At 33.8% G+C, this 11979-nt stretch overlaps 4 protein-coding genes across 4 annotated transcripts; 2 read left to right on the forward strand and 2 right to left on the reverse strand.

Annotated features, from left to right (window-relative positions):
- Positions 1–90: 90 nt before the first annotated feature.
- On the forward strand, positions 91–3091 carry fand (Pre-mRNA-splicing factor SYF1 fand). Its single transcript, XM_035095019.1, has 2 exons — positions 91–426; positions 509–3091. The coding sequence occupies exons 1-2, from the start codon at positions 385–387 to the stop codon at positions 3017–3019; spliced, it is 2553 nt and encodes an 850-aa protein (XP_034950910.1). The 5' UTR covers positions 91–384; the 3' UTR covers positions 3020–3091.
- Positions 3092–3392: 301 nt separating this feature from the next.
- Positions 3393–5625, reverse strand: Fbxo42 (F-box protein 42). Its single transcript, XM_035095027.1, has 4 exons — positions 5192–5625; positions 4670–5013; positions 4453–4610; positions 3393–4374 (listed from the first exon to the last, which is right to left on the reverse strand). The coding sequence occupies exons 1-4, from the start codon at positions 5313–5315 to the stop codon at positions 3453–3455; spliced, it is 1548 nt and encodes a 515-aa protein (XP_034950918.1). The 5' UTR covers positions 5316–5625; the 3' UTR covers positions 3393–3452.
- Positions 5605–8253, forward strand: LOC118074104 (basic salivary proline-rich protein 1). Its single transcript, XM_035095020.1, has 4 exons — positions 5605–5922; positions 6003–6161; positions 6243–7487; positions 7571–8253. The coding sequence occupies exons 1-4, from the start codon at positions 5860–5862 to the stop codon at positions 8081–8083; spliced, it is 1980 nt and encodes a 659-aa protein (XP_034950911.1). The 5' UTR covers positions 5605–5859; the 3' UTR covers positions 8084–8253.
- A 431-nt stretch (positions 8254–8684) lies between these two features.
- On the reverse strand, positions 8685–11812 carry LOC118073169 (protein O-glucosyltransferase 2-like). The gene is made up of 7 exons (XM_035093503.1): positions 11378–11812; positions 11051–11262; positions 10677–10888; positions 10356–10600; positions 10048–10285; positions 9674–9973; positions 8685–9597 (listed from the first exon to the last, which is right to left on the reverse strand). The coding sequence occupies exons 1-7, from the start codon at positions 11545–11547 to the stop codon at positions 9463–9465; spliced, it is 1512 nt and encodes a 503-aa protein (XP_034949394.1). The 5' UTR covers positions 11548–11812; the 3' UTR covers positions 8685–9462.
- Between the last annotated feature and the right edge of the window lie 167 nt (positions 11813–11979).

Here is an 11979-nt window from a genome sequence, read left to right on the forward strand (position 1 = left end):
TATCAAATAATTATAACCTCTTTTTTTTTTCATTTACCTTCACTACTTGCAAATTTTAAAACCCTCAAAAATCTTTACTGCAGCATTTTTGAAAATTTATAGATAATTTATGCGCAAGTTCATGTGTTGCGCATCTTCTAACGTGTGCGCTTATTGGTTAGTTTGTGTCGCTTGTTGCGATACAGTCACCAATGAAGCTTCATGCGTACTGGACCCAGATTGTACCGTGAAAAACATTGAGCCGACTATCTAACCTAGTTCGGATCTTTATTTTTCTATTTAAACTTTATTTATCAATTAAAACATTGTTTTTTATTTGATAATAATATTTATTTTGAGTGTAGTGGAATATTTAGTCTGAAATTAAAATAATAGGTTATCATCATGCCTCAAAAAGTTGATTCGGAGGGGAACGTATATGTTTTTGTAAGTAAACCATTCATAATAGTTGCCTATAATTACATAAAATTAATTTGTATTTATTATTTTAATTTTTTGTCTTTTATAGAATGATGAGGATTTACCTTACGAAGAAGAAATTCTACGTAACCCCTATTCTGTGAAACACTGGGCTCGATACATTGATCACTTAAAGAATACAAAAAGTCCCAACATCAACATCGTCTTCGAGAGAGCTCTTAAAGAGCTTCCAGGTAGTTACAAATTATGGTACAATTATTTATGCCATCGAGTAAATCAAGTAAAAAATCGTCGCATTGATGATCCTCTGTACGAAGATGTTAACAATGCATTTGAACGTGCTCTTGTTTTTATGCATAAAATGCCTAGAATATGGATAGATTATTGTTCATTTATGACAAAACAATGTTTTATAACGAGAACTAGGCATATTTTTGATAGAGCTTTGAGAGCTCTTCCCATTACTCAGCATCATCGGATATGGCCGCTTTATTTGGACTTTGTTAAAAGCCATAATATTTCAGAAACAGGAATTCGTGTATTCCGTAGGTATTTGAAGCTCGCTCCAGAAGATACAGAAGATTACATTGAATATCTGATCTCCATAGACCGCCTTGATGAAGCTGCGATCAAACTTGCTCAAATAGTGAATCAAGATGACTTTGTATCAAAGCATGGGAAATCTAATCATCAGCTCTGGTCAGAATTGTGTGATTTAATTTCTAAAAATCCGACGAAAATAAAATCGTTGAAAGTTGATGCTATTATCAGAGGAGGTTTAAGAAGATACACAGATCAAGTAGGATCACTGTGGAATTCTCTGGCAGATTATTACGTCAGAAGTGGACTTTTTGAACGAGCTCGTGATATTTATGAAGAAGCTATACAGACAGTGACAACAGTAAGAGATTTTACCCAAGTGTTTGATGCTTATTCTCATTTTGAAGAATTGATTACTGATAAACGAATGGAAGAAGTTAGCAATAATCCTAATTCTGATGAAGATGATGATATAGAGCTGGAGTTACGGCTAGCGAGACTTGAACATTTAATGGAACGTAGACCTCTTCTTCTAAACTCAGTTCTTCTTCGTCAGAACCCGCATAATGTTCAAGAGTGGCATAAAAGAGTGAAGTTATATGAGGGACAGCCCCATGAAATCATCAATACCTATACCGAAGCTGTGCAAACAGTTCAACCTCATTTAGCTGTTGATAAACTTCATACACTATGGGTGGCATTTGCCAAATTTTATGAGGAGAATGATCAAATATCAGATGCTAGAGTGGTATTTGAAAAAGCAACTCATGTTCCTTATACAAAGGTTGATGATCTAGCATCAGTTTGGTGCGAATGGGCAGAAATGGAGATTCGTCATGGGAATTGTATTGAAGCTTTGAAGTTAATGCATCGAGCAACAGCTATACCATCAAGAAGAGTAGCTTATTATGATGAAACAGAGACAGTTCAAACGAGACTATATAAATCATTGAAAGTGTGGTCGATGTATGCTGATTTAGAAGAAAGTTTCGGGACTTTTAGAACTTGTAAAGCAGTTTATGATAATATAATCAATCTTAAAATTGCTACTCCTCAGATTATCATCAATTACGGTCTCTTTTTAGAAGAGAATAATTATTTCGAAGAAGCTTTCAGAGCTTACGAGAACGGAATTGCGTTATTCAAGTGGCCAAATGTTTATGACATTTGGAATACATATTTAACTAAATTCTTGAAAAGATATGGAGGTAGTAAGCTAGAAAGAACGCGAGATTTATTCGAGCAATGTCTTGAACATTGTCCACCTAAATACGCCAAAGTCTTCTATTTATTGTATGCTAAATTGGAGGAAGAACATGGATTAGCTAAGCATGCTATGAAAGTTTATGAACGTGCTACAAATGCTGTTCCTAATGAAGAAAGGTTTGAGATGTTTAATATTTATATCAAGAAGGCTGCGGAAATTTATGGTGTTCCAAAGACACGCGAAATTTATAAAGAAGCTATTGAAGTATTGAATGATGAAAACTCAAGAGAAATGTCGCTGAGGTTTGCGGAAATGGAGACAAAGCTTGGAGAAGTTGATCGAGCAAGAGCTATCTATGTTCATTGCAGTGAAATATGTGACCCCAGAGTCACTTCCCACTTTTGGCAAGTCTGGAAGGAATTCGAAGTACGACATGGAAATGAAGATACAATGCGAGAGATGCTGAGAATTAAAAGAAGTGTTCAAGCAATGTATAATACTCAAGTCAACATGATGTCAGCACAGATGTTGAGCAATGTAAATATTTCTCAGACTTCTGATACTCCGGTAGATGCTATGAAAATGCTGGATAGCAAAGCTGGTGCTGATACTAATACTTCAGTGACTGCTAGAGGTGCTATTAGCTTCGTTCGTGGAGTTACTGAAGGTGGAGCTGCGAATAATAATGCTAAAGTTAGTAATCCAGATGAAATAAATATTGATACGGATGATACTGATAATGAAGAAGAAGGAGAAGAAGATGTTGAAGAGGAAGATGTGCCCGTCAAAAAACGAAAAATTCCTTCAGAAGTCTTTGGTGGACTGAAGTCCAATGATGATGAAGGCGAATAAGATAATTTTTTATACATAATAAAGAATGTAATGTTATCGAATAAAATAAATTTGTAATTAGCTTTTTTCAAATCTTCAATGTATTTATTTAAGGATTGCTTCTTGATCAAATCCTCATATTTTATTATTTTAATATCTACCAATTGTATTTTAAACAGTGAAAGTGATTACTGATTTAGTAAATTAAATATGAATTCAATCAGGTGTAATAAAAAATGTAAAACAGCAAATAGCATTCGTGATAACTATTTGTGGAAACTACTGGTGATGAAGTAGCTTTCAATATTGAATGGACAGAAGTATTTCATTGATTGAAATCCATTTTTTTATAAATAATAAATAATGTAATATTATTAAATAAAATAAATTTGTATTATCATTAAATTGTTATTTATTTATATTATTTATATTTTAAATTTACAATCGAAAATAATTAAATGGTATAGCGGGGTGGGTTTAGAAAATGAACATCATTGAATACTTCTGAAGAATCACTTTCTGTATGTCCATTCGTAACCAAAACTCTTTTCATACCTCCAAAAAATATTAGTTCACCTTTTCCTAATATAAATGAGTATAATATTCGTTCTTCTGGACCTTTTTGTGCACATTTACTCTGCTTAACCCAAGTTGCTATTCGATCTTCACATAATACATTAGCTATATTTAATACAAATATTGATAATCCATTTACAATTTTTTTCCGTTCATTACGACGTCGATACTCTTCATTTATTTTATAAATATCATCTAAAAGTTTCAGACGGTTCAATCCTATTCTATTGACCCCATGATCAGGATGAAATGCAGCCATTGGTCCATTCCAATTATTCCGTTCAACAACAATTCGTACTCTTTGACGAGGCCTATGTCTATCTGTTGATGATCCTGGTGGTAAATGTCGTTGTCGATTCTCTGGTACATTGTGTTGCTCAACTGGTATGTTACGTTTTACTTCCGGCTGTTTGCAATTGTCTACAAAAGCAACTGGTCCATAACACATCACTCTCTCACTAGTACTTCGTTCTTTATTTTGATTCTTTGTTTTTCTTTTACTTAAAATAATTATGTTATCTCCAACTTTACATGCTGGATGGCACCAAATCATCATGGGAGCCCATTCATTGCCACTTATTTTAATTTTAGTCCAAGTCCAGTCGGGGTTTGACATATTCAGTAACCAAACATCATCAATTCCAACATTTGGAGCTGTACAACCTCCGAGAATCAGGAGATTTTTGTCATTTAAGGGGATTTGTGAGTGACCGTAACGAGGTTGGGGTTTCGGATCAGGAGTTGATTGTTGGTACCAGGAGTGAGTATCTAAATTGAAGCACCAAATGTTATTTGAAGATCTAGAAGAATTAAATGAATAAGAATAGATTGTTAAGAATATTTAAACCAACTATTTTAAAGATTAAATATAACTTTACCGTAAAAAATCACTTATTCCTCCAAACACAACCATAATATTGTCATGGACTGATGCAGAATGAGCACAAGTAGCTGGTGGACTATTCAATGTTTCAATAGCAGTCCATTTGTTTGCTGTTATTGAATAAATATGAAGTTCACTAAATAATTTTCTGACCTGAAAAATAACTTTTTATATTTCTATTCCATTTAAATAATAAGACCAAAGCTAGTTACCTCGAAAAGTGGATACGATGGGGGATGAGCCCATCCTCCAAATAAAATGAAAGACTTTTTATAATAAACCATACTCGCACAAGCTTTAGGTGATGGGTAATTTCCCATTGGAATCGGTCTTTCCCATTTACGTGTATCTAAGTCTAACTTCCATAAGTCATTAAATGTTGTACCAGTCTTTGTGCATCCTCCAAAAATATACATTGAATTTTCATAGGCACACGCTGAATGAGAATGACGTTTTGATATACTTGGCAAGCGCTCGTCTGTTGGTAGAGCATCCCAGAGAAGGGAACCATAGGCAACAGATCTTTGAAAATAAGACTCTCTATGTTCTATCACATCTATAACAATATTAAAGTAAATCAGTTATTTTTCTCACAACAAAAACAAATTGGCAGAAATTGATGTAAATAATTTTTTTTATGAATTAAATTGAAGATTAAATACATAAGCATGGATATTTTATGAAATTAAAAACAAGTTCAGTTATTATTGAATAATAAATAGAAAGATGCTTACGTTTGACAGCATGATACCATCGTTTACAAACCAACATACACTCTTTCAGATCTTTGTATGGTGGAATAAGGTTCAAAATATGTTCTAAAATTTCATCAGGTAAATATTCAATATGGCAAGCCATTGTTATTTAAATTAGAATGATTGTTTTTAATCATAAATTCGATTTATGTCAACTAAATGGTCTTGACACACTCCAAACAGGTATGTCAATCGTCTAACTTAACCAAAGTCATTGGAAATTTATAATAACGTATCACAATAGGTTATTTTAAATGTTAAATGTAGAGTATTTTTAAAAAATATGTAATAACATAATTTATTTTTCGAAAAATATTCGGTTTGTTGATGATTTTTTGTTGTCTAATTGCCAGGCTTATTGCGAAGTTACTTAATCCTTTGAATTCGATTTTACCGACCATTTTGTTTTTGGAGCAACAAACTGTTTACTTATCGATTTTAGAAATTCTAAATATTATTGTATGAGGGCGCCTCATGTTTTTTCTGAATGACGCCATATTCCTGAAGCAGAACACAAAAGTTCAATGGCTGCCTTTCATTATTATCATAAATCTTATTAATAAACGTATAATTCAAGTGATAAAAACGTATTAAATATCTTATAGTGACTTAGATTTAAGAATTGACGTGTTTAAAGTTCTTTTAAAATGTCTGTGACTTTTGCACAACGTGCTGGAAGGCCACCACCGAGCCCTGCTCAAATACAAAAGGTTCGTTAGTTTTTTTTTACTCCATTAACGGTATAATAAAGAAATAAAATGTTTAACTCACTTTATGATATGTATTTTAGATGCTAGATGAGAATAGTCATCTTATTCAAACAATACAAGATTTTCAAAACAAAGGAAAGAGTCAAGAATGTCTTCAATATCAACAGATTTTGCATCGCAATTTAGTATATCTTGCTTCGATCGCTGATGCCAATCAAAACATTCAAGCCTTGTTACCGGTAAAATATTTAAATAATTATTATTGAAAAGGCATTGATGAAATTAGTGAGAATCAATATGAAAGAATTTATTGTTTTTAGCCCCCACAAGGTATGCCTCCAATGGCTAATGGCCCTCAACATAATATGATGGGACCTCAGGGACCATCAAGTGGTCCTCCTAGTGGCACTGGCCCAGGTGTAGAAATGCCACCAAATCCACCACAGCCAATGCCTATGGCAGGTTTTAATCAAGGTCAGCCAACTGGTCATGGTGGTTATAGAGGTCCTCCAGTTATGTCTGGACAGGGTCCTGCAATGAATCGACCCAATACAGGCCCAGGCCCTCAACAATATCGTGCTGCTCCCCAAGGATATCCTCAACAACCATCACAGGGATATCCATCTTCTTATGGTGGACAAAATCCTGGTGGAAATTATCAAGGTCCTCAAGGTTCTGGATATGGGTCAGGACAGCCTAATCAATATGGAACTCCTCCGAATGCACCACAACAAGGATATCCTACATCGACACAGCAAAATTATGGTCCTCCTACTACTGTTAACAGCTATGGAAACCAGCCAGGAAATTATCCACCACCAGGAGGAAATCCACCTGGTCAGGGATACGGTCCACCACCTCCTCCAAACCAACAACCATATCCTCCTCCAACTTCAACTCAACAAAACTTTTCTCCAAATCCTCAACAACAACAACAGCCCCCTGGACAGTACGGAAGTCCTAGTCCTCAGCCAAATTATCAGCCTCAATCTCAACCACCTTCTCAGAATGCATATGGAGCAAATCAATCTCCTGGTAATTATCCACCACCCCCAAGCTCTCAAGCTTATCCTAATAATGTTCCTCCTCAAAATTATCCTCCTCCAGCTACTTCGAATAACGTGGCTCAATCGACACAAGGACCGCCACAACAGTCTGGTCCTCCTCAGAATTATGTTAGCCAACCAAGTCCAGGTACTGGTCCTCCAGGTCCACCTTATGGGCCTTCATCAAATTCTCCTCCTTTCAGTAGTAGTGGAGTTAGTGGAATCAATACTTACGTTCCAAGTAATCAATCCACTAGCACTCCTTCTGCATCCACTCAAACTTATCCACCTACTAGTGGACCTCCTCCAGCGACAGTTCAAGCTGGCAATTATGTTCCAGGGCCTACTCCTTCTGGTTATCCAGTTCATCAACCTTCACATTTAGTTCCACATCCTCATCCTGGACCTCATCAAATTCCTCATTCATCACCTGCGCAGTCTCAATCCGGACCACCACCACAATCGCAGCCGCCTGGATCTCAACAGCCACCTCCATCACAGCCCTCTTCTCAGCAACAGGTATGTTGTTTGTTCTCATTATTATATCAAGATTGAATTAATGATCTGAAAAAATACTAATAATAAATTATATTTTATGTTAGTCTCAACAGCCGCCAACGCCATCATCACAGCAGCCACCACAAGGGCCTCCCCCAGGACCACCACAACAGCAAGGAGGTCAACAACCTCCTCCCCAATCGCAGCATCATCAATCGCAATCACCAAGTCCAGTTCCAAGTAATTTCCCACCATCATCAGGTAACATTTCGCAAGGGCCTCCTTCAGGGCCACCTGGACCACCTTCTCAACAACCACCAGGAGGATATGGACCTCCCCAATCTCATCCAGCAACGACGCAGACTTATGTACCTTCAGGACCAGGTCAACCACCTCAAGTTTATCCTCCACATCCACCAAGTCAAGGTGGTCAACCTCATTATGGACATCCACCGTATCCACCACAAAATTACCCACCACATCCACCACCACCTTCTGGACAAGGATATCAATATCCACCTCGTCCTCCTGCAGGCCATATGCCACCACCCCCGGGTCCTCAAGGTCCACCACCGAATCAGTATGGAGGTTATGGTTATCAGCAACCACCGCAGTGATATAATAGGAATTTTATTCAAAAATGATTATGCAAATTTTCGATGTTATAATTATATCATAAATATGTTTATCGCATTGGAATTTTTATATTTTGAACTTTATTAACTTCAGTTTATGTTTAATGGACTATTGTGTATTCTTTTTATGTTTTTAAAGAAAAAATAAAGCTAAATTAGTTGATATAAATTTACTAGTCAGTTATTATTTACCTAGTGGTTATTAATGTTGTGCTCAAAATAATTCTACAATGCATGATGCATATTTAACGTGTTGTGATTAATGGACAGTTCAGATTTGACGTAACTAAGCAAATAATTTTTTAATTCGATAAAATCAGCGGGATGGTTCATCGACCGTCTCAAAAATAATGTATATACGTTATTGTATACCAATAACGGTTGAATCAACGTATCCTTTCAACCTCTCAGAGCATTTCTATCGGTATTTATAAATTTTTTGTCGTCTTTCAACCTTCGAGAAAAATTTTACCCAGATGCCATCTGTATTAACTAACTGCATCTACACTTTTCCGAAACCTGACCATAAAATTTAGCCAGTATTGCTAAATAAAAGTAGCCATCCAAAGAAGATAGTGAATAAAGAAATGATAATTTCATTTTCTATAGTAATAAGCCTGGAAGGATTTAAAAATTTCATATAAATATATTCCTCTACACCGACATTCCCTCAATATGATGTTAATTGAATGTAGGGAGTTCTTATCTATTTTATTTAAATTATTTATTTATATTTTAAATTATAATCTCAGAGGCGATTGTTTTTATTTTTCAATACTATTCAAAAACGATACTTGTGTGTGATGCATTATTAATTACACTGTTATTTAAATTTATAACTTTTTGAATGACATTAAGCTAGCTACGATCATATTTCATAATCATTCATTCCAAATTATTCTAGAATTATCGTTGTTGTATCTATGATAGACTGTGGTGGGAGAAAATTGCTAAAATTTCAAGTTCCAATGTTTTACAGTTTTGAAGTAATTTTATTCAATTGCGAAACAGTACTAAAAAATTAAGATCTTGGATGTTATGACTTCGTAATTGTTTAAAGCATATGTCTTTCAATTGTGAATTAGGTATTTATCGGGATGGTTCTATCGACCCGTCTCCAAAAATAAGTAGACTTTGACCTCAGTAGAGCATTAATCATTAATGTTCAAGATTAAAACCTATAATTTTGCCTTTTATCCTCCCATTTTAATGAATTTTATCAGGACAATCTACTTGTAAACAAATTTTAGGTCAAAGGCCATCTAGTGGTTGAACCCCTACTCTCCACATAATTTGTTAAAATTATTTAAAAAATCAGCATACAAAAATTTAATCTAATTTTTCCCATTCTATATTCATAACTATAGTTCAGTTTTAGACGATAAAGATGGTTTAACAACTTCATCAGAATGACAATCACAAACATGGTTTGGTTGACCTACTGGCTCCATACCATCCAATACCTTAATATCACTTATCATTCTCTGACTCCATTCCTACAAAAACAAAAAAAAAATTAATTTCCATTGTCTAATAAAATATCCACATTATTACTTTCATTACAATACGCACTTTTAACAACGAAACATAATAACAAAGCACATCTCTAGGCAGAGCAACCTGTCGAATCAATTCTCGACCATTCTTTGCAATTTTCCTAGCTATGTCATCATTCGCTTTAGCCCATTTAACCTTCTCAACTAAATCAGACAAGTTATGATTCACTGGAACGTAATGCTCATGAGGGATCAAGTGGTGATAGAAAAATTCATAATATTTAGAAGTTTGTTTGAAGACTAGAGAATCTCCAGCTAGCAGATAAGGCTGTCGATATGCAGCAACTGTACCATCAATATTCAGCTGATATTTATACTAGAAAAATCATGAAGACATAACAACATTGTATTCCTGATAACATTTTGGTAATTTATCAGTATCAAACTCACCTTGAAGAAGTCAAAAAATGATATATGACGTTCTCCAGGACCATACTTTTCCATTTCATTTTTAAAAAAGAAGAAATTCGTTATAGAAACATTGAACAGCTCTGGATTTTCTCTAGCAATATCTATCAAATCTAATCGTTCCCTTCTTGAATCTCTGCCTCTCCAGAATACCTTTTCAATCTTCTTTTCCCAAGGAGTTTTAATATTCCCTTGAACTGATAGAACATCTAGCATAACTCTAGCATAAAAACTTCAATAAATAACATCTCCAAGAGTAAAAGAAATAATTTTCTGATTGATGTTATTACCTTCCCATATTTTCTAATGACGACTCCGTAAGATCGTAAGTAGGTAAAACTATATCATTAGTATCATCAGATCCACACCAAGAGAAAATGGGATACAATTGATTATTTTTTGGTACAAGAGGCCAATCTCCTAGGTTCATAAAAAATTCGCTATCTGGTAAGTGTACTTTTCGAGACAAGGATAGTAAAATGGAGTCCGAAAAGATGTTGAATCCAACATGTTGGCCATAACATTTTCTGTAAATCTGTAGTGTTTTTATTTTGTTTATAAATATGATAGTATTTATGTAAGATAAATATGATAAACAGTAATTTAATTACCTTATTATTCTTTATCACATAATGACAGAAGCTGTAGCTGTGAGGCTTATGATAAGTTTTGATCAGATCAGCACGAATTTTATCAAAATCTACTTCCGGGAAAATTTTCAAATCTTCTTCTATTTGTGAGTATGATTCAGGACATTCGTAATTGGTCATCCATGATTCAAGAGATGGATGTGGACAATTACATTCTTCTTCATAAATTGGACCTTAAAATTAATTAATAGTTGAATTGAAAAAATGTCTCCTCGGTATCCAATTTTTAATTAATTAAAAGAGTTTACTTGTTTATTATCATGACTGAAGAGTTACTTGTATTTATTAGTTTCAATGAAATTATTAATTACAATGAATGAAACTGATGGGTCTACCTTTTTCTGACTTTGATGCTGATGTCAAAACAAGATCTTTTACTCTAACACTCATTTCAAAGTTATAACAAGTTTCGTACACTCTATAACGAACAATAAAGCTACCATCATCGCAATCTAATGTCTGTGCCCAAATTCTACAAGCTTGATTATTTTTATTACGACCTTTAATACTTGCAAAAACTATATTTTTTCCTGGTGACTTTGTTATACTGAAAATTATTTTATTTTGTATAGTGATGGTTTGATATCAATTAAAGAATTTGTATTACAGGTTTAAATGATTAGTATTTATAAATAAAATGAATGATTAAAATTAAAACTTACTTTCTTTCTTGATAGTCTCTTAATTGTAAAAAAAAATAACGAGCTCTCATCACAACCTTTTGTGGATTCAATCCAGGACCCCATACTAATGTTTTGGAAGGATCAATATCAATTGCAACATACAGAGGAATGTAGAAAAAAATGAGAAATATAAATTGTATAAAATCCATTACTCTATAAGTGAGTATTTATAGAACAAAATTGATGAATAATTTATCTATTTATGTGATCGATTAATTTATTTTCCTACAAAAATAACCTGGTTTTAATTCAACTTTTATAAATGGTAATATTATCACTTTTTAGCCAATTATTCATTAATAATTTTCTCTACTCTACACTTTTAAGATACAAACAAACTCCTTCCACTGAAAAATAAACAATTGATTCTAATCAGAACACATGTCGTTGTGACATAACCTCTCGATTGTTATTATTAAGAGCTATCATTCGTGTGTGAATGTGTGTGCACACATATCACTCTACATTTTAATTTGCTATTGGAGCGCACAATTATAAACTTTAATTAACGGAAACATTACTTCTAAGACTTTATTAATTAATAGTAAAATATTAGAACTGATAATAATCGAAGAAAAATA

The sequence above is a fragment of the Chelonus insularis genome, unplaced genomic scaffold (assembly GCF_013357705.1).
Source record: "Chelonus insularis isolate UGA/USDA-ARS -01 unplaced genomic scaffold, ASM1335770v1 contig_131_pilon, whole genome shotgun sequence".
Taxonomy (NCBI): Eukaryota; Metazoa; Arthropoda; class Insecta; order Hymenoptera; family Braconidae; genus Chelonus; species Chelonus insularis.

Excerpts from the sequence above, each read along its gene's own strand:
- fand (XM_035095019.1), top strand. The coding sequence starts at position 385 with ATGCCTCAAAAAGTTGATTCGGAGGGGAACGTATATGTTTTT. Across the intron at positions 427-508 it reads AGGGGAACGTATATGTTTTT|AATGATGAGGATTTACCTTA; the intron begins GTAAGTAAACCA and ends TGTCTTTTATAG.
- Fbxo42 (XM_035095027.1), bottom strand. The coding sequence starts at position 5,315 with ATGGCTTGCCATATTGAATATTTACCTGATGAAATTTTAGAACATATT. Across the intron at positions 4,611-4,669 it reads CATCGTATCCACTTTTCGAG|GTCAGAAAATTATTTAGTGA; the intron begins GTAACTAGCTTT and ends GTTATTTTTCAG. Across the intron at positions 4,375-4,452 it reads GGAATAAGTGATTTTTTACG|ATCTTCAAATAACATTTGGT; the intron begins GTAAAGTTATAT and ends TAATTCTTCTAG.
- LOC118074104 (XM_035095020.1), top strand. The coding sequence starts at position 5,860 with ATGTCTGTGACTTTTGCACAACGTGCTGGAAGGCCACCACCGAGCCCT. Across the intron at positions 5,923-6,002 it reads GCCCTGCTCAAATACAAAAG|ATGCTAGATGAGAATAGTCA; the intron begins GTTCGTTAGTTT and ends TATGTATTTTAG. Across the intron at positions 6,162-6,242 it reads ACATTCAAGCCTTGTTACCG|CCCCCACAAGGTATGCCTCC; the intron begins GTAAAATATTTA and ends TATTGTTTTTAG.
- LOC118073169 (XM_035093503.1), bottom strand. The coding sequence starts at position 11,547 with ATGGATTTTATACAATTTATATTTCTCATTTTTTTCTACATTCCTCTG. Across the intron at positions 10,286-10,355 it reads TCATTAGAAAATATGGGAAG|AGTTATGCTAGATGTTCTAT; the intron begins GTAATAACATCA and ends TTTTTATGCTAG. Across the intron at positions 9,974-10,047 it reads CATTTTTTGACTTCTTCAAG|TATAAATATCAGCTGAATAT; the intron begins GTGAGTTTGATA and ends TGATTTTTCTAG.